Genomic DNA, 24118 nt, shown 5'->3' on the forward strand with positions numbered 1-24118 from the left:
GCCTTGGACAGGATTAAGGACAACAGTATTTTGTTTCCAGATGTCAGCATGACTCCCACCATACCCTGGAGTCCCAACAGGTACACAAACACAAACACTTTGCTGTCAGAGATTGTATGGGAATGCAGCACTGAATTTCTCTTAACAGATGGCTGAAATCTGCCCTAGAACGAGAAACAAGCTTTGCTCTTCATTAGTGGTGAGGCTGGTTCAGAGGAGGGAGAGAAATTGTGCTAAATAAAACAAGAAAAATGATCCTCGGAGGGCCAAAACCTGTTGATTGCTTTTCCCTGCAGTTGAGCTGTGGGTTTGAGGCATCACAGTTCTGCTGTGGCTGCAGAACACAAATGTGCTGCTGTTAATTACTGTGCTGCCATTCACCAAAAATATGATGCTTCACTGGAGTGTAAATCCCAGTTCCAAGGAGTTTGCTGTGCAGGATCTCGAGTCTGCAGCGTCCTGTTTGCAGGGGCTGAGCCATTAGTACTTCTGGACATAATTTGGACATAGCCCTGATTGGACATTTAGACATTCCCTGGGTGGGAATGACTCTTGGAAGGAGCAGCCCTGCCCTTGCAAGCAGCCCTGAGATTCTTCCTCTACATGTCTCACAGTTTCTTTAATGAAATTATAGACCCTTATGTTATATAAATACTTCTAAAGAAACTCAAGGCTGATGCAGTGAGAGTAGTTTGTCTCGAAGAGGAAGCTTAGGGAAGAGCAATGTGAGGCTGTGCTGCTCAGGGAATATGCTCAGTGTTCTTGCTGTGTAGGGAATAAAGTTTCTGTACGTGGAGACCAGGGAAATGAGAGGAATGTGAAAGTGATAACCTGCACAGCCTGTGAGGAGTCATGTGGGGTCTGCAAGGTGAGAATTAGGATTGTGATTGTGATGCAGGAATTAAAAGAGAAGTGATCTGGCAGGAACCTGAGACAGCAAGAAAATGCAAGGAAAAAATTGCTGGAAAACTTTTAGGTTGTGTTTCTGTACGTGGAGACCAGGGAAATGAGAGGAATGTGAAAGTGATAACCTGCACAGCCTGTGAGGAGTCATGTGGGGTCTGCAAGGTGAGAATTAGGATTGTGATTGTGATGCAGGAATTAAAAGAGAAGTGATCTGGCAGGAACCTGAGACAGCAAGAAAATGCAAGGAAAAAATTGCTGGAAAACTTTTAGGTTGTGTTTGGAAGTGTAGGAAGAACAGCTCTGATAAAAGGGAAGGAGCAGCTTTCTGGGGAGGAGGATTGCTGTGTGCATCAAAGCTTTGACAGTGCTAACAAAGAAGGGAATGGGTTTTATGGAGAGTTACACTACAAAGCTAATGGAGGTCAATGACAATCTGTTCACTGGCTTAATTAAGTTTGGAGTGAGTCTTCAGTGTTTGAGAGTAGTTTGGAGATAAATAGGGATTTCAATAAACAGAAGGTAAGTCAAGTGGGCTACAACTTTATCTTCTCTGCACATACCAGTTGTAGTTGATGTATTTATGTAATGCTTTATAGTTTTTATATGCATAAATGACATACATGATGGTTGTGGTTCAGTTTAAGTCAGTGTAATATGCCTGGGTTTTTTTCCATCTGGTGTCTTGGTTTGCCCTACCTTAAGAATCAGACTAACTCCAAACTGTCTTCCCTCTGTTTTTCCCTCTGTTTCTCTTCTTTCCAATATTTCTTGGAGTCTGCTGCCAGCCTGTTGTTCAGAGCTGTCTTCAAAGTTAGGAATTCAGTCAGTTCCCTCTTGATTTTACTCCCTGTTGCTAACTCCTACTGAGCAGCAACTTTCCCAGTCTGGAAGAAGTGCAGTGCTTGTACCCAAGCAGATCACATTACCCAAGTATGGCCATATGTGCAGCAGTGACAGGTGGTTTTTACTATGCATGTCTACTTTTAAATCTGGCAGTGGGAATATTAAAAGCTCTTGTCTAGAAATCTTTAACCTCTTGTGCTCATTGGAATTTTCTGAAAGCATCTTCCTCTCAGTGCTGGTATCACTAGCTGGTTGGAGCAAAACTCCCTTTTGTTAGACTCCTTTCCCATTAGAGGTATGTGCCTTAGTGGTCTTGAGAAGTAGGGGTAAAGAGGTGTTTGCAGTTAACTGGTAGCCATTGGGTTTTTAGTCGTTTTTTGATTTGATTTTAAGTAGCTTCTCCCAAACCCTAGAGTTGTATAACTCTGACTTTTAAAGTTGACAATGTAAATATCACTGGGAAGACACATAACTAATGTACCTGTTACTTTGCATAATAATAGTAGGAAATCTTGGTATGTTTACTTGCTTTTGCTAGCAGGTGATGGTGCAGCATATGCTCTTCCTAATACGTGTGCAGTGCAGGTCAGTGACTGCTGGATGAGATGATGTAAACTGAGAGTAGTTAGGTTCCTTTTGCAAAAACCCAACTGACTTGTTGGAAATACCAAATCCTTCTGGTTAAACTGTGTGGTGGTTTGCTTTGTGTGCCTCAGTGACACCATCAATGCAGTGGCTCTACAAGGCTCTGTAATTTCCTCAAAGCTTTTGAAATCTTCCTTTCATTGCTGCCTGGCCATGGGTGGTCAGAGCTGCTGTTCCTAACCCCGTTGCCTCCTGTCGCGCAGACAATGGGATGAGCAGTTGGACCCTCGGCTAAACGCGAAGCAGAAAGAGGCTGTTCTGGCTATCACCACTCCACTCTCCATACAACTGCCTCCTGTTCTTATCATCGGTCCCTATGGGACAGGAAAAACCTTCACTCTGGCTCAGGCAGTCAAGCACATACTCCAGCAGCAGGATACTAGGTGAGATGGGGCACTGGGTGTGGAGCTCTACTGCATTAGCAGCAAAGATGTCAATTTTGACTTAAGGGAAAGGGAGAAATGCAGAATGTCCATCAGCTCAGAAACAAATGAAGCCAAGCCACCCCTCATTGTTTGAATGATGGTGTAATTGATAATCTTAGCCTGTATTTTCCAGTTGCAACAGAACTAATTAACATGGGTGATCTGAGAGTAACTCTGATTTGCTTGACATGGGAAGTTTTGCAGTATGGTAGATAATAAAAGCTGTTCCTTACTTAAAACCAAATCTAGATTAATAATTACCAAATAAGTATCGAAAAACTGTTTGGGCTTTAAATCTTCTCCTAACTGAAGGGTTTGAGTTAAGGGCTGAGTCATGCAAACTGTGGAAGGTTTAGTGACTAGTTTCATGAAGAGAAATGTGCAGTTAGTTGGCCACTGTTTCCTTTTTTTTGTATTCTACTGCTTTGAATTGTTTTCTGTTTCTTCATTGCTTTTTTATTTGCATCCATTTATTCCAGCAGGATTCTCATTTGCACCCATTCTAATAGTGCTGCTGATCTCTACATAAAGGATTATTTACATCCATATGTAGAAGCAGGCAATCCCCAGGCAAGACCTCTCAGGTATTTTTTAAGGCTTATTATGTATCTATAAAATACTATTCTTAAGAAAAGGTGTCTATAAAAAAGGTTAAAGAACTTTTAAAGCATAAAAAGCATATTGGCATTACCAGCAGTGCTTTTAAAAACAGCCTAAAAGGAACTTGAAACATTGTCAACATAATTCTGGGTCGTTTGTTAAACAAAACTAAAGACATCCTTTTTTAAGCCTCTATTATTCTCTTGATAAATGTGTCTTTCCTAATGAGCAAACTTTTTATGTGCTCCTCTAAAAGCTACTATGATACAATAAAATGAACTTGACTTGTATTTTAATTCCAGAAAGTTTTGACTCAACACTCACAATGCTAAGGTGGAAACTGGGGGTACCCATATGACTTCTGGGAGAAAAATTGGGATGTCATAGGAGCTACATATTTAGAGAATCACCTGGAAGTAGTTTGGCCTCTTCTGCTAAGTCAGTTTGAAGTCATTGTGTATGTGTGAAATGTTCTTACAATGGGTGTTTGGGGGAAATAGTGAGGGGCAAGAACGAAGAAGTGGAAGCTTAAGAATAAACTTGCATGGAAATAGTTAAGGAGGATTTATTCAAGGGCATAAATCCACTCCTGGGAATATTTTGTGCAGTAATCACAGTGTATGCTTTATCCTGCTAGCTTGTTGTGTATGTATTAAATTATGAGCATCATTTTCTGGATGCCACTGTGTGAGTTTATTATGTTCCTAAGAAAATGACTCTGTGTTTCCTTGGCAGCTATTAAAAGCCATCCTGGACTTATATTTTATGCAATGCCAGTAAAGCCAATGAAGTGATGTGAATGGGTTAGATTTACAACAGGTGTAAATTCTCTTAGGTTTGTTGGCTTTAGTTGCCATGTGACATTGGACAGACACTGAGGATGTGGCCAAGGAAAAGAAGGCAGTGGATTTTCAGAGTTACCTTTGATCTGGGTGTATTTTAATACAGATTGTCTTAAGGTGATTTGTAAAGCACTTTGGGATGAAAAGCATGAATTTTGTGGTGGGAAGAAATGTCTCTCATTGACACTGGGGAATATTGAAGTGTGATTTCAAAGAACAAGGAGTTAAGTTAAACAGACTCTTACTGTGGTTTTAGTTGTTTGCTACCTTCTTTTACATGCTGTTTTCAACTTTACAGTCCAGTCTCAGAAATACTTATGGAAAACATGCATAACCAGAAGTGGTATTTTTGGTATGGTTAGAATATATGTAAATATTTGACAAGAAAATTACAGCACATAATTTAAAAACCACTGATTTTCTGAATTTAAGTATAATTGTCAGAGTATTTGTTATGAGGCCTTCAGAAAGTGCTGCTGTAGGTTGATACTGTTCAAACAGGGTAAAAAGTTCAAGTTTTAGGAAGTGGAGGCACCTCTGGAGTTGGGGATATTTCTGGATCCACAAGGATGTCTGTTTTCAAATAAAAACTATGACATGTAATTGTTGTTTGAGCACTAACTGCCTGTCCCCCTGCTCTGGCAGGAGTTAAAGGTCAGTTTTTCTGCGCTGGAAGGTAGAGCTGGGTGAGACTCCTGACACTAATTATGGATGTGCCTTCCTTACTGACTGTTGTCAAGATATATTTTCAGATTAAAATCATTGCTGCTAAATTGAACAGGGTGCTCTGAGCCTCTTGCAGTATTTTAAAGGGGAGTGGAAGGAGTTGATTATCCCAGGTGGATGTGCTGCTTGCAGAGTTTGTTGTGTTTCTAAAGAACTGAACAGTTGCTTTAGACTTTTTTCCTCCTTTACAAGTGATGAGTTGGCTGTGTAGTATCCTTGCTAAAAATGTTTCCTTAGCTTAGTGGGGAGCAACATCATATTTATGTTGTTCTTAAAGAAGGAAAGCTAAATTATTTAATACTGACTACTGAGAGCTGTGTAGATATTTCTGTGGGTAAGATGTACACTAAATAAATTATCCTGTCAGTGATGCAACAGTGCAGTTTGAAACATAGAGCTTCTGTGGGGTTTTTTGTTTAAATATCATGTTGTTGTAGTGAAACGTAGAGCTTGTGTGGGTTTTTTTGTTTAAATATCATGTTGTTGTAAATTTGTATTTTTTCCTAGCAAAATAACTTCCTGTGCCCTTTGGAAAATGCAAAGTCAGAATGAACAGTGAGAATTTATGTCCAATCTGAGTTCTGCACCTAAATGAAATACCAGCAAAGCCTAAAGGGCAAATTCTCATAGTCCTGATGCCCCTGACCAAATTGTTACCCAGAAAAAAGATGTGCCCCTGGGTTGGATTAGCTGAGTCAGCCATGTCAGGACACACTCCAGACCCTTTTACTGGGGAAACCTGACACTGGGACAGTTTTGTGTGTTTATGTAAATAATGCAGAGATGTTTCTGCAGGAATGAAACCCAGAGCTGAGCTGCAGTTGGGAGGAAAGAGCCTTCCAGTAGGTGCTTCTCTTAGCTGGTGAGGCTCTTGGTTTTAAGCGTGCAGGAACTTTAGCTGATGAGTCAGAGCTGTAAGAGGGAGTAATTGGCTCATAAGGTGTGTACTCCTCTGTCTCTCCATCAGCTGGAGGGGTGTGCTGGGTGGGCTCTGCAGCTTGGTCATTCTGTCTCCATCCTTGGGAGACAGAGAGCAGCAATTCCTCTCTCTTTCAGCTCATACACTGCTTGAGGTGTCTGCTGTTTATTGCTATTATTGCATATTTCAAATTCAGTTTTATCTGCCCACTGGTTTTATATGTCATACTGAGGGGAAAGGAGAGAAGTTGATGCTACCTTGATCCATTTTAAAAATATATTAATTTTTGTTTATTCCTAAGCATGTTATTGCTGACTGTCAGTTCAGCAGTGTCAGAAAGTAAGTTGGTGCTGTTTAAAATACCTCAGCACATTTTAAATACTTTGATCGTAACAAACACGTGCAAGTAGTGCATGGACCCTGAAACCAGGGAAATCAGGCTGTGGAAATTACTCAGTAGGAGCAAACCAGAGTTTGAAATAAAAAAGAAAACAAACAGCAACCCAAACAAAACCCCAGCAGGTTTCAAAGCACCATTGCCCTTTTTCCCTATAGTAAAGTTCTTGTGCTGAAACTGGAATTAATTTAGCTTATCAAATGTTGATTTGTAAAATAAATGACTCTTCAGCCAATAGCTTTTTTTTCCCTTGAAACTAGAGTTTCTATCTTATTCCATCCTTACAGGAGTTTTTTTTACATTGAAACTAGAGGTTTCTATCTTATTCCATCCTTACAGGAAGATGGATTAAAAAAGTTAACTTTCTTCACATGTTTTCTGCATCCCAAGGAACACACTTGTTTGGGAGAATGAGCCTCTCTTTGGAGATGGATCAAAAGAAATGGAAGAGGGAAATCAGTTGCTTTCAAAGTTTAGCAGTAAAGGTGATCTGAATCTCCACATGAAATGCAGATTTGGTGCATGTTAACCGAGCATTAAGTACAGTGAATATATTCAGTACTTTTGTTTGCAGAAGATTGAGTTAATCTGTAATCTTCTGGGATTTCCATTTCAAGGAGATTCTCTGTGTATTTGCAAGTAATTTCACTGCCTGTGGTTAGGGTAAACCTTAGCCTCCAAGGGTTTAATTTCTCCAGAATTAAAGTCTTGATGTGAGACACATGATGTGAGAAAACATCCTCTCATATGAACTCTGGCTTGCTTTGGGTTTTGTAGCTGCAGCTTTGGCCCACCTTTGTACCCATAATAATGCAACTAGAGGAGATTTTATTAGCCCAAGATGCACCTGAGAACGAAAGCCCTTGTTCAGTTCAGTGAGGCTTACTTATATCACGACATTTTGGAAGTAGTCACATCTGTCAGATGTTTTTATGCCAGTGGTGAATAATAGCTCTGGGATACCTTTTTGATCTCACATCAAAATAAAAGAAATTAATGGGTAAGCAGCAATGCAGTTTGAAATGCTGTCAGCCAATCTGTGAGTCACCCACAGTTGAATTTTTGTAATAAAAGACAGTGCATGGTATAATAATGTCTAATAACCATAATATTTTGCATTTCAATAGCACCTTTCATCCAAGAATCTCAAAGTGCTTTACAAACATAAACTCTCAGTAATTCTCACAGTGCTCTTGTGAGGTGGTTGGTTTACAAACAACTCAGTAATCCTCACAGTGCTCTTGTGAGGTGGTTGGTAAGTATCACCTCTGGTAGGGGTGAGAGAGTGGTGGGATGCACACAGCAGGGGTTACCTTGCTCCCACCACCTTGGCCTAGCTCTTAGGCCAGGACTCAGTGTTGTGACACTGATGTGCTAGCAGTTTATCCAACAAAGCTCATCACTTTGATAGCTGATAAACTCAGTAATCCTCACAGTGCTCTTGTGAGGTGGTTGGTAAGTATCACCTCTGGTAGGGGTGAGAGAGTGGTGGGATGCACACAGCAGGGGTTACCTTGCTCCCACCACCTTGGCCTAGCTCTTAGGCCAGGACTCAGTGTTGTGACACTGATGTGCTAGCAGTTTATCCAACAAAGCTCATCACTTTGATAGCTGATAAGAAATCAGTGTCCTGGGGTGGCATTAGAAGGTTCTCCTTGTGAGGATGGCTCAGGAGTGTGGTGGTTGCTCCTGCATCAGTCCTAGTCTCACCTGGACTTACCTTTGGCCATGAGTGTCAGGTTGGGTTGGTTGTGTTGTCAAGTTAAAAAGCCATTCAGAGTACTGAAGTGCCTTTGCATTTCTTTTTGTCCCAAATGGACATTGTGTTTTCACAGACCGAATTTATTATAATCCTCATAGTCATTTCTCTCACATTGCACAGAACTGAGCTGTAATTTTCAAACGTGGGTGGACATGTGATGTCCAAAGTCCAGCCAGAGCCATCATGTTTTGCAATTAGCTGCATAATTACACTTTTCCAAATACTTTATTAAGTAGGAGAAAATGGTCAAGGAATAGATACACTATCCAGCATCAAATCCCATATTTAGAACCGAAACTCATTTGAATAATTGCATTTTAATTTGCTTTGGAAATACAATAACTTTACTTCTAAATATTAATATCTGTGCAATAGTTTCCTGCAGTTTAGAGGTTCCACTTTAGATGCACAGTTCTTGATGCAGATGATATTTCTGAGGAGTGCCCCACAGAGAAACCCTTTGACACCTCCATCCACCTCCTGGGCTGGTGTTTTGGGCTGGTTCTGTACAGCTCTGCAGAGCTGCTCGTCCTCTGTTTTCTGGGGCACAGCTTTGTGTCTTCTGTGTTCCTCCATTTAGCTCGATTGGCCCTAGCATTTCATCCCTTCTTGAGGAAAATTCATCAGTGATCTCTTGATACTGTGATGAAAATGACCTTATGTGTCATGGAAAGATATTTGAGGTCCAGTCACTGACTCCGAGCATCCCTCTGGCACTGCTTTCTCATTCTTTCATACAATGTACCAGTTATGGCCCTGTGTGATGGAAAGATTAATACACTTTCTGGTTTGGTTCTTAGAACTCAGACAGCAGAGGATGTGTGAAAGAAAGACCAGATTTCCTTGCATTTCTCTCAGGAAGTGTGCAGACCACTGAGCTCAGTTCCATAGAGTTGTATTTCCCATGCGGAAATATTGCCTTAAAATGAGTTTATTGTTGGCTTAAAATGAAGTAGACATTGATGTGAGGGTCACAGAACATGAACAAAAAATGACAGATTTCCATGTGTGAATTAATCCTTGCTAATGGTTGGTGTCTGTGACATTGCACTGCAAACAATGGAAGGTAAATCCAAGGCATTTCAGCATATTACAGCATGTAATTCTGCATTGTTGTGATGTTTTGCTTCTTGAAGATCATGTTTATTTACCAGAAAACAGAGTATTAGCTTTTACAATGTTAGGCTATTGTGTTCAAACCATGTGGAAAACAAGTCCTTTCTCTTTCCTAGGGTATATTTCAGAAATCGCTGGGTAAAGACTGTTCACCCAGTTGTGCATCAGTACTGTTTGATTTCAAGCACACATTCCACCTTTCAGATGCCCCAGAAAGAAGACATTCTTAAGCAACGAGTAGTAGTTGTTACTTTAAACACATCCCAGTATCTCTGTCAACTGGACCTTGAACCAGGTGAGCTGATTTCCAAACCAGAATGATCTCCCTCTCACCACTGCTGGTTCCTTACCCATTTTGAACTGTTAAAAAATAAAGCAAACAGTGTTAATCCTAAGATGCTCTTCTGGTTGTTTTTGTGACTAAATGTTTATCACAAAGCTGGAAGCTGCTGGCATTCAAATTAACCTTTTGCTTATTCTTTTTTTTTCCTTATTGAAACAAAATCTAATAAAGAAGCAGCACTGTCTCTGAGCTGGTGTTCCTGGGATCCAGGAGGGAAAATTCTGTTTGAGAGTCTGACTTATGCTCATTATAAGGTCATTACTCAGTGGAGCATGTAAGCATAAATACACACACAGGGCTCTGTTCCCTTGTTTTGAGAATTGTTCAGCTTTGCATATAACACATACAAACCCCACATGATGTTCACATGCTGCATCTGGGGTTGTTCTCTAAACTGAAATACATTAGACTGATTTTTGGGGCAGAGGCTGCTTAGAGTTTATTGCTTTCTTGATCTCCAAATGAAATCCATCTGCTTTTTTTTTTTTTTTGAGAACGTGGAATTTCTTTACAAAACTTGTTAGGGTTCGTTTTTTTCTGGCTCTGTTTAAGCGTTTGTTGCAACAGAGAGAAGTAATATGGAATTTCTGGTAAATATTTTCAGGTCTCAGATAGAAATAGCTGCTCTATTTGGCAGGGAGCTGAGTACAGTCATGCCATAGTAATGTGTGTGCAGCTGTATGAAATTCAGATCTGCCCAAGAAAACTGCTCCATTTCTATGTATGTAATCCTAAGTGGAGGTGCACTAGGTCCTCTAACTCTGTTTTAAACCTTAATATATCACAGTGTATGAAACCACTTCTATACCTCTCCTGAATTTACATTTCATAAAACCTAAGTCTACAGTGGCAGTTTTTTTTCCAAGTGCATGTTCTGCATTCATAGATTCCCACCCACCCAAAAAACCTTTGGTCCAATATTATCATAAGATTGAACTTAAATTTTCCTTCAACTTCTGTTCCTTTTTTCCCCCCCAACATTCCTTTAAGCCCATAACCAGCAAAGTTCTCAGGTATGTGTGCGATTTTAATGGGAAATCCAGTGTATAAAATAGTTTCTAGGACTCAAGTACATGAGGAAGTCCTTGTCCTTGTCATTGTCCAAAGCTCTTCAAGTCTCATGGTGGTGAAAAGACTTTCAGATTTGCGATACCTACCGAGGGAGGTTTGCCAAGAGACATTTCCTCTTGGCATAGGGAGGGCTGAGATGAAATGTGTTTGCTTTGGTGTCTGTCAGAGGAAAGAGTCAGACCTGTGGCTCCTGCTGGTGTCACTGCCAATCAATTGGCCACTCTTGGTCATTTGATGGCTTTGAAAATTGTTCGTGTGGTTTCCAGTAGTTGCTAGAAGTCAATTTGTGTAAGCCATACTTTTTTTTCTGGTTGCTATCAGAATACAGAACATTAAGTTCAATTTCTTGTTTTGTTATCGATGTTTATCGTATTTCAGGTTTCACTTATTTGCCGATCTCTCTGTTTTGCAGGGTTTTTTACACACATTTTGTTAGATGAAGCTGCTCAAGCTATGGAGTGTGAAACTATAATGCCTCTAGCATTAGCTAACAAAAACACCAGGATTGTCTTGGCTGGAGACCATATGCAGGTAAGGGCCATGGCATTTTTCAATCTAGACTATTTCTATTCATATATTTAAGTTATTTATCTGCTCCAAATCATAGGATAGATGGGGAAGCTTAGGAGAATTCAGGGGATGTTATTTGCATCAGGTATGGGATAGATATTATAGTCAGGGGTTTAGGACTAGTATTCCCTGTTGATTTTTGAAAGACTTGAAGAATATGGAGAAATCTGTTATGATATAGACAACTTCTTCTAAATTTTTTCTTAGAAGCATCATCATCTGGTGAGGATTTGAACAAGTGAGGGGTAGAAAGCTGAAAGTAGCCATTGCCTTTAAGTTCCTGGTGTGCCTGGCAGAGCTGCTTGGTTTAAGGAGTTTAAAACACTGATTGTGCCTGTCATTTTGCAGCCTGTAGGCAGAAGGAAACATGCTTGGAAAAGTCAGCTTTACTTGCTTTATTGATCTAGGCCAGAGTTATTTGTTCTTACAGATTTGCCTTTCATTCTCATGGTGTTTCACATGAGCAGTAGAGTTGCTGTTTGCTTTGGTGTGGTAGCAAACCTAGAGTGGTGTCACTAGAGTGGTGTCTGTGAGTTAATGCTACTAGACCAGTTCTAGTCATGATATTGATAATCCCAAGGACTGGGATAATCCTTTTCAAACACAGGTTTCAAAAGTGCTTTTCAAGGGGTTGGAATTCTTCCCTCTTCAGGTTAGATCTCACCAGCCCAGCAGGGTGGGCAAAGTCTTGGCCTGTGTCTCAGGCTACTCTGCAGCTTAGTGAAATTACGCTAACAGGAGTCCAGTATTCAAATTTATAAGATTAATATTTAGCTGAAGTGAAACTCAGGCTCAGAATCTGAATCATATGTATTCAGAATGGCAAAATAGATTGGCTCCATTTCTGTGTTTTGAAACTTTAGGATCTTTTTTCATCATCTTTGGTTCAGTTTTTCTGCTGTAATAGATATTTATGGCTAAACAAGCCCAGTAGGACTTTAGTGTAGCAGTAACTATGTCCCTTGGGATTTTGTTTTTTCAACAGCATTGTAGTTGGCTTTTTTAAGCGGTGTTAGAAATTTCTGTGTTTCCAGATCTGTGCTATTTGTGGTGGTGACTTAATTGCAAAGAGGTTGTCAGAATGATGGTGTAATGTCATTCAGAGCACAGTTTGGGTGTTAAACTCGGATTTAAGGGCTCTTTTCTCCTCTTTGCATGGTTGTGGAGTGTCTCATTGCTCCTTTAAGGGTTTGCTGGTCTTTTGGCACTTTAGTGGTAGGAATGGGCATTTCTCTGGAATAGCCATGGTCTGTGTCTTCCAGCTCTGAATGTGTAATCAAGTAAGGTTTCATTTTTGTTTCGATGCAAAATACTTAATGTTGGGAGCATGAAATTCCAAGTCCACATATTCAGTTACATTTTCTTTGTATGTGTGTGTCTATTACAGCTCAGTCCTTTTGTCTACAGTGAATTTGCCAGGGAAAGAAACCTTCACGTTTCCTTGCTCGATCGGCTGTACGAGCACTACCCTGCAGAATTCCCCTGCAGGATCCTGCTGTGTGAGAACTATCGCTCCCATGAAGCTATCATCAAGTAGGTGTGAACTTTTTCACTGTATCATGTGTTTCTTTGACTGCTGTGAGCGAACAAAAGGGCTCTTGAGCCAAGCACAGCTGAGTGAAGAGGGAAGTGATTCCGTAATGAAATCTTACTTGTTTCCAAGTTAATTAGAAGGGTAATTCTCTGTGGCTGGGTTGGAATTTGGTCTCTTAGAAGAGATGCAGTTGGCTGTGTTACAGACTCCATTCAGGTGGGGTTGCTTTGGCTGCAAGACTTGCATGCTGAGCCAAAGAAGAGCTAACCTCCCTTTTTAATCATTCTGCAGTATATTAGATGGGATCTGTGTCTCTTTGAACTCTTACAGAATTTTAGATTCACTGGGGTGGATTACCTTGGAATGGTAAGCTGTGGGCAATGTAAGGAACATATGGATATGCAACTGTGAACAAGGAAAAATAGGTCAGATTTGGAGCATGTTTCTTTACTGTTGACATCTTTTATTACTTCTTTCAAGACACATTAATCAGTAGGTTTGCATTTTTATGCTATGATAAACTAATGGCTGCTAGTATAATGAGCTCATCCATGAGCTGTGCTGGGAAGAATCAGTGCAATCATGGGGAAAAATGCTAAAGTTTAAATCCTGGCTCAAATATGTACTGAGGAATATGATGTTGGTATCCAGTCAGACTAATTAGGTTATCACTGTGTTCAAAAGAAGAGCAGAAATATTTAAGTGCTCTGGGGAATCAAAAGTGAGAATGTAAAATATTTTCATGCATAGCTTGATCTCTCTTCACTTTATGGACTTTGTAGTTCTAGACTGAGTAGTGCTAAATTTCTTACACATTGCTTGAAACTCTTGAGTTTGGAATGAGAGAACATCTGCAGAGGAAGTTTCATTGCAGCTCTTGTTTAGAGGTCACTGCTATGAAATTTGCCTCAGAAAGATCATGCAAATTCACTTCAGCAGTTGAAGTTCAGGCAGTGAGTTCCTAGAAAGATCCACTGTGTGAACACCAAGGTAAGGATTGCAGAAACCCCACGTGGTTCAGCTCTCTGGTGGAAGTCCAGCGTGTTCAGTTCCACTGGGAAGTGCTGCTGGGTGAAGTGAAACCAGCTGAACACTGATGGTGGTCCATTTAGGACATGCCTCAAGTCTACTTTTCTGTGTGATGTGGAATTTCCCCTGACAAATGGGACCATGGCACTTCAGACAGAGGTTAGTGTAGGAAGATACTTCATGGTGGGCTCATTAATCATCCCTACCTCACTGATGTGGAGAGACCATGAGAAATTAAGGACAGAACAAGCCATTAATTCAGCCTGACTTTGGAGCTGTAATTGGGAAAAAACAGTGTGTATAGAAGAGGTGTTTTGTTGTTTAGTTAGATCTCATTACTAAGAGATAATTTGCAGAAGAAATTGTTAGCTTTGCTGATGGGCAGCAGTGACTCCTGCAGCTCTACCCTCAGAGGGGTTGCATGTTCTTCAGGGCTGTCCCAGTAAGCCAGTTGTTACAGCTGTTTGATGATGGTTGGGTAGAACACCATCCTTAGTTTTTCCATGCCCAGCTGCTCTCGTCCTCAGCTGCACTAGTTGGGATCCTGGAGGAGCTCAGATGAGCCACCAACTGCACAGACTCCTGCTTGGGCTGTCTTCATGTCAGGCTGTGTTCAGCTTGTTGCATCCACTGATGCCCAGAGAACACTGAGGTTGGAGGCTGAGCAAGGTTAGATGATGCCAGATTTCACTAATTATTGACAGCCAGTACACAGTTTAGCTCTGCTGTGCATGCATTAGCATACAGGACTTAGAGTGCTGCCTACAGCCACCTGCAGTCTCTTCTTGCTGCCTTATTGTCTCACTCCTCTCAGTTTGCCTTCTTCCCTCCTACTTTTCACCATGGAAGGAGTTCTTGCCTCAATTCTTCTGCAGTCAGCCAACTTGTGGAGTGGTTGCTGCCAGCACAGGCACTGTGCTCTGCTTGTGTTTGCGACGTCTAGCGACGTAGATTGGTGTGGAGGAGAAGTCACAGAGGACAAGTTTGCTTGAAAGCTGAACACTTGGCCTGCAGCGTGCTCAGCAGACACGAAATCTGTAGTAAATTTATCTTCCAAGTGCAGTAACTCCTAGCTGATGTAATCAGGCTCTTTGTCCAGCCAGCTTGGGCAGTAACCAGTGCCAGGCAGCAAATGTGCTTTTTGCCCAGTTTCCAGCCACCAGATCTTCTGAGTGGAACATTAGTGAGAATGTTCAAAACTTTGTCGAGCTGTAGATTAGAAGAAAAAACACCCTTTGTAGAGAAAGTGTTGGAAAAGCATATTTTTAGTGCCTTCTGCTCTGTCTGTAGTATGGAAATACCAGTTCAGAGAAATCACTTGAAGATGCTGAATAGTAATCAGTGGTTCTGTTTTCCTTATGAAGTATTTTGTGGTTGCATATTTTATCTGTGAGATTTGCATATTTTTGTCAGTGAGCTCATATGTAGACTCCACATTTTCTTCTGTTTTGCCTTGTTCCAGTTACACATCTGAACTTTTCTATGAAGGGAAATTGATGGCGAGTGGAAAGCAGCCAGCACACAAAGACTTCTACCCTTTGACCTTCTTCACAGCACGTGGAGAAGATGTGCAAGAGAAAAACAGTACAGCTTTTTACAACAATGCAGAGGTAACTCTTTGGGCTTGATTCTTAACTGTTTTCTTAAGCTCCACTCCCTCCAAAATAACTGGTTTGTGCTTGGTGGAGGTGGAAGACATCAGTTGTCCTCTACTAGGAGAAGGGGCCATGGAGTTTGCGAAGTATGAGATAGTGAACATTGTAATTGTAGTAAATATTTCCACTAATTTATTTGCTCTTTTTCTTTGCAAATTGTAAGCTGCATATTGTTCTCTCAGGCTCATTCTTCAGGATGTCTTTCCTGCTAATTTGTGTGACATTCTGATCGATGTATCTTAGCAACTGAGAGTAACTGCAATTTGAAGTAAAACTTAGGTTTCTTTGACTGTTGTAGAAATGTTCCCACTCAGCTAAGAGTCCTCTGGAGTAACATTTCATATTTGCTTTAATGTGTTTAGGATCAGTGTCTAACTGATCATGTACAGATGAGATTTTTTTTTAGGTGAGAACTGATTCTCAATATGTTTGTTTCACGTAGATTTGTTAGTATATTTCAAAAATTGCTTTCATTCTCTTTCCTTCTCTGGTGTTTAAAGAAAACCACAACCCAAACCCACGATATCAATCCAAAAACGAACACATCCCTGACTTGATAATGCTTTTTGTAGTGGGAGATGCTTTGTTTCAGTCACCTCCAGTTAGGGGTGAGAGAAAATCAAAGATCACTAATTTTCTTAAGCTTAGGAGGAATTTTAACGAAGGTTAGGCTGCAGTTTAGCAGTTCAGTGTCTGTTCTGAAGCACTGCAGAGCTGGCTGTGCTCCCCTTGTTGATCATGGTGTGGTTCATCTGATGCAGTTTTCAACCTGTTTGTTGTTCTTATGCTGCACTTGTTCAGCATTCTTTGATGTATTGCAAGGTCTACTCAAATAAGAAGCTCCAGTGACTTCTGGACACATCACTGAAAAAACCTGAAGGCACCTGACTACTCTCATTAATCTACTTGGATTACTTTGCCATTTAAAAGAAGTTGTAAAAGACCTAAAAATATCTTCAGTGGCCAAATAACTGTCTGAAAACTGTGAGTCATTAATAGCTACAGGCAGAAATGAAGGACAACAACTGCTTAAACACCAGCAGGAAAAACTGAAATCAGATGATGAGGAAGATTTTCTGTTTTTGACCCTTAATTGACGTTCACATTGGAGCATCTTCTGGTCCATTGGTGCCTATATTAAGAATAAATCTGGAAAATACACTTCCCTTTTTGGTCAGAATTCTATAATTTCCCTGTGTGGTGTTAATTCTAAGTACATACCCAGAAGCTTTATGCTTTCACAGGAGCTTGCCAAAGTACCTGCAAAAGATCATTATTTCTGTGCTAGAGTTTTTATGGATATCAAAGGTTATTCTAATATCCTTTCTCAGTAGAACTGGCTTGTAGGTGCAAGAATTTATGTCACAAAAAGTTACATTCAGGGCTTGCTCGAAAAACAGCCACATATTTTCACTGCCCTCTGAAAATCTGAAATTACCAAAAATAAACTATTTGTGACTCTCAAAGGATAAACAGATCTTTTTTGGCTTTGAGAGGCTGAGCTTGCATTTGTGGTGCTGTAGGAAAACTGCATCATCAATTATCATGCTTGAAATAGCTTTTATTTATTGAATGGCTTAGGGAATGTAAATGTAAAATGAAAGGAAAAGAAGCCACAAACCTTGTGTGAAGTTACTTAGAAATTCCTTCTGTGCTGCTGTACCTCTGCTGGGAGGGCTGAAATGGCAGGAGTTACCTGGAGCCTGTGTGCTCACAGGAGGAGCTTTTCAGGTGTTACTACTCCTAAGTCTTCTCAGGTACTTCATAGTATGGCAGAGAGATGAACTAGCAGTTGATGAACAATCTGAAATTCCCCATGGCATCCTGTGGAATGGGAAGTGATTTTGCTCTGGTATACATGGAATTTTGGTGGTTGCAACAGAGCTTAGAGATCACCCAGCCCCAACCCTGGGCAGTGACACCTCCCAGCAGAGCAGGTTGTTCAGGTTTTATCCATCCTAGCATTGAACACTGCCAGGGCTGGGGCAGCCACAGCCTCCCTGGGCACCCTGGGCCAGTGTCTCACCACCCTCACAGCAAACCTCACATACTCTCTCTAGAGTTATCAGACATACATAAAATCCACAACAAAAATAGACTAATTTGGGCAGTGTATTTACTTCTGGAAATCAGATCCAGTATGGCAAGAAAGGTCCTTGTGTACTTGACGTTTTCATAGGAGTATAAGAATGAAAATGAAGATGAATATAATTTCCCAGGTAGTACTTTAAAGGCAACGTTTTTGTGGGAAAACTTATTTCAAGATTAAGACAGTGTGTAGTAAACACATTGTTTTAATACCTGAGGTTTGAGGGTATCACTGCAGAACACTAATATTATTCCTTGTGTAATAGTGTCGTATAGATGTTTTAGAGCTTTACAATTCACATTCCCTTTCCATATCAAAGAATGATCTTCAGCAGAGCAAACCTTTAAGAATTGTGACTTTGTTTGAAGGTGTTTGAAGTGGTGGAGCGAGTGGAGGAGTTGAGGAGGAAGTGGCCAGTGGCCTGGGGCAAGCTGGACGACGGGAGCATCGGGGTGGTCACTCCCTACGCTGACCAGGTGTTCCGGATCCGCGCCGAGCTGAGGAAGAAGAGGCTGTCTGATGTCAGTGTGGAGAGAGTGCTCAATGTTCAGGGTAAGTCATGGAGCTCTGGCTCCAGGATGGGCTAAGCAAGTGAAAAATGTGACTGGGGAAATTCAGTGAGACTTCCCCAAGGGTCGGAACAAAGGAGAGCTGTGGCACAGATGTGACTCCCAGCATTGCCTACCAAAGCCAGAAACTCATCTGAGATTTAGCTTTCCTCAACACTGAGTTCAAGCTTACTTAAAAAATAAACTGAGTGAAAAAGATGAAAATTGATGGATTGATAGCCATAATTTTAAGGACTGTTATTTAAGGGATAACCATAATTTTAAGTGGACAAACAGAGTTCCAGATACAAATGTATCAAGGCTTTAGCCTTAAAATGTTTTACTGATTTTTTTTTTTTTTTCTTTTGTATCTGTGGAATAAACTGTAAAAAGGAATCCAGAAATGTAGGTATTTCTTCTTGGAATCACAGTGCTAACAAGAGCTGTGTGTAGGCACAGCCTGTTGCTAGGCTGCACTTGTAGTCAGTAATAAACAAGTAACTGAGTGACAGTGAGTGGTTTGCTCTGGTTTTTCATGGTAGGTATTCGTATATTTGGGAAATTTTAAAATATGAATTGAGAATGTCCAGAACTTTTTATTTCAGGTAGAATAAATCAATCCAGGATTTGTTATTGGCTGACTGGCAATGCTGCAGAGATAATGAACATTTCAGAAAGTTCTAGAGTGATGAATATCAAGGTGAAAAAGAAGTTTTTAAAGGGGGAAATATTCTTGTACTCAAAGATGCTATTTATAGTGTGTCGTTTAAAAATTTAAATCTTATTATTCTTGCATAGAGCTCTGCACACCAAGGGTAGGAGCTCTCAGCTGGGAATGTCTAGGTGTGAAATCTGACTGGCAAGTGCAGTGGTCTGGGTGTGTGAGGAGCAGAAATAGCAACAATTATCTCAGACATTTGGGTTTTGTTTCATTTCAGGAAAACAGTTCAGAGTTTTGTTCCTCAGCACAGTGCGAACACGACACACATGCAAACATAAGCAAACACCCATTAAAAGGAAAGAGCAGTTACTGGAGGACTCAACAGAAGATTTGGATTATGGTTTTCTGTCTAATTACAAACTTCTCAACACTGCCATTACAAGAGCACAATCCTTGGTAGCTGTGGTGGGAGATCCTATTGCTCTGTGTTCCATTGGAAGATGCAGGTACTTTCTATATGTTTCATGGTTAATCAGGTCTAAGGGTGCTAAAATAATATGTTTATCTATGACTAATGATTTAGCAAAACGATGGATGTCACCATAACAGCCTACAGAGAGTGAGATACCTACACCTGGTTATTGTTGAACTCTTTTCATGTATTTATAGTTGCTTGATTTTTGCTTCACAACAATTAAAGATGCTTCATTTTACTTTCTAGTAGGGTTTTTTTCATTATACCTCTGACAATTCTACATATAAATAAAAATCATACATAATTTGGAGTTGAAATGGTGATGTAATGTGTTATTTTCAAGTTGAATATTGTGGCAGTTGTAGGGTGGTAAAGACTTGAAAAACATTACTTATGTTTTGAGATGTCTTCATGACACTAGGAAAAACTCGTTAAGATTTGACTGAATTTACTTTTTATAGACCTAAATGAAGAAATGTGAAAAATGCTGAGATATGTAAACACTGATGTTAAGGATACCAAGTGCTTGTTCTTCAAAGGTTTTTTGTTCAGTGGAAGAGCTGAAATTGGGAGATGATCAGAGCTAAACCCTGCAGCTTCTTTCTCAGAGAGAGGAAACACTGCACTGACTACATTATTAAAATAAAGCTAAAAATACGTGTTAGTCAGTTGTTACATCTATGTTGTGTTCTACTTTCCTGAGCAATGTTGAAAAGGGTTTGTGGTTTGCATAGATTGGAATGGAAAAAGGCAAATGGAAACCAAAGCTTTGTTTACTGCATGTATGAAACACAACCTGAATGGAACCACTTCCCTGCTGGGACCATGTCAGGAGTGTCTGCACATGAATGCAGTGACTAGCAGCATCTTGGTTGTGGGTTTAGGTCACTTTTCCCATTCTCTGGTTGGGTTTTTTAGGCATGGTCCATTTCCTACGAGAGACACAGATCTTTCCAAAAACGTGAAAACCAGCTCTCCTGTGCAGGTGTTTTTTCCAACTATTGAGAACTTAGTAAAAATTACAGACATAGAATCATAGAATTTAGGGGTTGGAATGGACCTTACAGATCATCTAGTCCCAACCCCTTGCCCTGGGCAGGGACACCTCCCACCAGAGCAGGTTGCTCAAGGCTCATCCAACCTGGAATGAAACACTGCCAGGGTTGGGGCAGCCACAGCCTCCCTGGGCAACCTGTGCCAATGTCTCACCACCCTCACAGTAAGAAACTTCTTTCTAATATCTAACCTAAACTTCCCCTCCTTCAATTTGAATCAGTTTTGTGTAACACACTGATGAGACACTCTGTGCCTCCCAGGCACTCAGTGCACAGTGAGGAGTGTGCCAGGCTGCTGGGACAGTCTCATCAGCTCACAGCAGAGATCCATGGCTTAGCTCTACAGGTTGCCATGTGGTGCTGCCTGAGATTTCTCTTACTGCTTGCTCAGAAGTTACTCTTAGTTATCAGTTTCACTCCTCTTCCCTCCATTTGGGGTTCAGGATGTGCAGTGTTGCCTAAATCAGTTAGTTAATCCCTGGTTAGCCTAGGACCATTACTGGTTCTCTAACCATCTGCCTAAGTACAACTTTTGGTGGGGAACAGCCATGTGGCTCATTCTCTCCAAATCCCAGTGAGGAAGATCATCTCCTGAATTTTCACATTAGCCTGAGGGTTGAGGTTTTCAATGAGATACCCAAAGGGGAGGAACCTTTCACATGTGAGGGTTCAGCACTTGCTCCAAGTGTGGCTCCTTCAGAACATCTGAAATAGGGCACACACTGGCTTAATAAAGCAGAAATATGCTCCAGTATAGAAATTACAGTCCTGGCAGTTCAGGGTTGGTTTTGCCTTTTGAAGACCAGCAGCTGTTTCTCTATATGTAGCTGTAGAAAATTATAAAACAAAAAGATAATTAGGAAACAAGGAGCACTGAAGCTTTATTAAGATGTATGTCGAGCTTTCCCTCTAATACACCATTGTCTTGTTCCGCTGAATAATTGAACATTGGCTTTTTGAAAGCAGTGCTGGAGGGGCTCTGCCAGGCTGCTGGGAAGATGCTGCTTTTTTAGTACAACAGGAGCACAGAAGTCTGAAAGGAGTGACATTTCGTTAGGAAAAACAGACCTCAAAAAAGTTGAGAGTGTACTTGAATTTTATAAATATTCTAATACCTGTCAAAATGAGTCAAGACTGTAATGATAGTTGTAGAGAGCTTTGTGAAGTGTGCCCAGGGTGATCATTACAGCTCTGTGTGCTCCAACTGGACTAGACAGGGCTGTTTTGGCAGACACCCCCCTTAAACTCCTGAGCACACTCACACAGACACAGCAGTATTTTATTCTCTGTTCTCACACCCCAGGACAAGTGTTCCATGTGTAGAGTAACTGCTTGGGGCATTCTGAGCAAAAGTGGCTGAGTCTCAGTGGATTTGTGGTGCTTGGCAGTAAGGTTTGGTGACTGAGTTGATTAATCAGAGAGAATTCCATCATTAAAGCATCCCAGTGAAGTATTTAATTTTGGGTTTTAATCCTCACTTAAAATCTTGCAAGATCTATTTGCCTCAGAGCAATCTGCAGAAAAAAGGGCCATCTTGCAGCCTGAATTTTAAAAGCATTTCTTGCCCCTGTGAAATCACAGCAGAAGATAAGCTTTTAGGGAAAACTATTTTGAATTCTTAAATGCATGAGTAGCAGCACAGAATTCTTGCAAGACAGACATTTGTTCTTTGCCACAAAGTCAACTACTCAGCAAAATGTGACACAGCTTTAAAAACCAGTGAGCAGCAATCTCTTATTTTAGAGGTTTTGGGGAAATAACAGTGCTTGCTTATAGTCCAGGCCTTGTTACTGAGGGGTGAACGAGCATGAGTTAGAGTCACACACACCTTTAAGCTCGTTGTCTTTTTAATACTCTTTTCACTAACTTTCCTTATTCTTGAATTTTTTGAAAGAGACAGCTCAGTCAGGTTTGTGTTTTTTTTTTAAAGTGACAAAGTGACATCTTCAGACCTTATTTAAATATCTTTTAAGCTTCAGTGGCTTCACCCAAAAAGTTCCTTTGAGGTTAAAGGAAAATATACATGTAAAATTACTGTATAGATCCTGCTGTGGATGTTAACAATATAAAGAGTTGGTTTTATAAGCACAGAAAGACATGTCAAGAGAAAGCAGAAGACAGGGAGGAATGTTCTTTTATTCCATGGTTTAAATATCTCCTCCACTCTCCAAAAAGTTGGATACAGAACTTTTCACAGAGAAAGTCATGTGTCATCTCATAGTTGTCTTTCTGGCTCGAAATTGCCTCTATATGTTATAGAAATACCTGACACAACAAAATTTATGGTTTTATTTGTTTTCCACCAGAGGATCTCAAAGGATCTCTAGATACTCATATTAATCTTCATGTGTCTCACAAGAGCAGTTTTGAGGGAATATCTCAACTCTGGTGTTCGTGACAGTGGAATTGAATGATCTGCCTAAATTCAGAGAGTATTTTTGACATCATCTGGGGCTGAGAATCGATATAATCCCTGTGACTATTTGAGCTTTAATAACTGCCTTAAATCACATGCTTTCCAGAATTGTAAGGATGGAGTGTGCTGTGTTTGGTTTTCTAGGGAGGAATTCCAGGTGAGGTGTGGGATTGATTTCACTGTGACACACACCCAGTGCTGGATCCATGGACAGACCTGTGTGTCTGCACTGTGCTGGGGGGATCAGCTTGCAGGGTGGATGGTTTGGAGTGTGAAAAATAAAACTTTTAAATTTTACCAACAGCCACTGAGTCTGACTTGTTGTTCCTAACAATTGTTTCCGTAGGAAATTCTGGGAAAGGTTTATTGCTCTGTGTCATGAGAACGAAAGTCTTCATGGTATCACCTTTGAACAGATCAAAGCTCAGCTGGAAGCTCTGGAGTTAAAGAAAACCTACGTGTTGAACCCTTTGGCTCCTGAGTTTATCCCCAGAGCTCTGCGGCACCAGCACTCGGCGAATCCCACCAAGCAGCAGCAGTCACCTCCCAAGGTAAGGTGTGACCACAGCTGAGCTTGGTCAGGCAGTGCAAGTGACTGCAGAGAAATCACACGAAAGGTTTATGGAACAAGCTGTTTGTGTTAAAATTGCATCAATGCAATCAGATCTGAATGCAAATTCCAGAGGGATCCTCAGCATTTTCGAGGGAAAGCTCTAGGCTTGTGTTGTAATATAGTGTTTATTGGTACAGCTTGGGGCTGTGCCATGTTTTCTTACTAAAACACACACCTGGGGTCACTCTGGTAGTGTTGCAATGACCCTGGTGAACTTCAGCCATGGATTTTGGCCTCAGGATGCTGATAAACCAAATTAAACCCTCTGAACAAGGACTAATCCCTGTCCCGAGCAGTTTGTGCTCTGACTGTACCCCGAGAAACAGCAGGTTGGTACAGACAGTGTGAAGGAGTATAAGGAAACCACAAAATAATAGCCAAAAGGGATTTGGTTTGATCTGAAAACCACGTTTCGATTTCAGGGACTTGTGTTACGTAAGAGAATTTTTGATGTAATTAAAAATATGTCATAAAACAGAACATTGCCCAGATTAGCTCAGTGATGATGTCCTTCAGAAGCCCAGATTTCATTAGCATCGAGAGGGCAGAGAGATTAAATTACCTCTGAGTGCTAATTTCATCAGCTGGTTGTGTAAAAGCAGGTGAAGAAGTGAAGAAAATACATAGCTTTGTTAGGACAATGAGGAACTCGCTAAATTTTAGAGCTTTCTTGTGGGGTGATGTATTAGTAGTTAATTCTGTCCTAATAGTTCTTGGTAGTTTGAGTTACAGTTTAATTAAGCTGTTTAGAGATGCAGCTGAAGTGCAGGTTGTCAGTGCTGTGATGAGCTCAGTTGTCCAAGAAGGGAGAAATGTCCCTGCTCCCTGTAGCTTAGTGTTTCTGTTGCAGGCTGCAGCATTGAAATGAAATTCTTACA

General features: G+C 40.7%; 1 protein-coding gene across 1 annotated transcript in view; it reads left to right on the forward strand.

The window, feature by feature from the left end:
- Positions 1-24118, forward strand: part of HELZ (helicase with zinc finger) — a gene marked incomplete at its 3' end in the record, with an annotated part of 64103 nt that overhangs the window by 26765 nt on the left and 13220 nt on the right. Inside the window, 10 exon segments of the mRNA XM_009075395.1 lie at positions 1-80; positions 2598-2777; positions 3299-3403; positions 9298-9476; positions 11008-11126; positions 12553-12698; positions 15191-15338; positions 17841-18024; positions 18959-19187; positions 22974-23178. The exon segment at positions 1-80 is cut by the window's left edge and continues 26 nt beyond it. Coding sequence (XP_009073643.1) covers positions 1-80; positions 2598-2777; positions 3299-3403; positions 9298-9476; positions 11008-11126; positions 12553-12698; positions 15191-15338; positions 17841-18024; positions 18959-19187; positions 22974-23178 — 1575 coding nt within the window.

Source organism: Acanthisitta chloris, unplaced genomic scaffold (genome assembly GCF_000695815.1).
Source record: "Acanthisitta chloris isolate BGI_N310 unplaced genomic scaffold, ASM69581v1 scaffold18785, whole genome shotgun sequence".
Lineage (NCBI taxonomy): Eukaryota > Metazoa > Chordata > Aves > Passeriformes > Acanthisittidae > Acanthisitta > Acanthisitta chloris.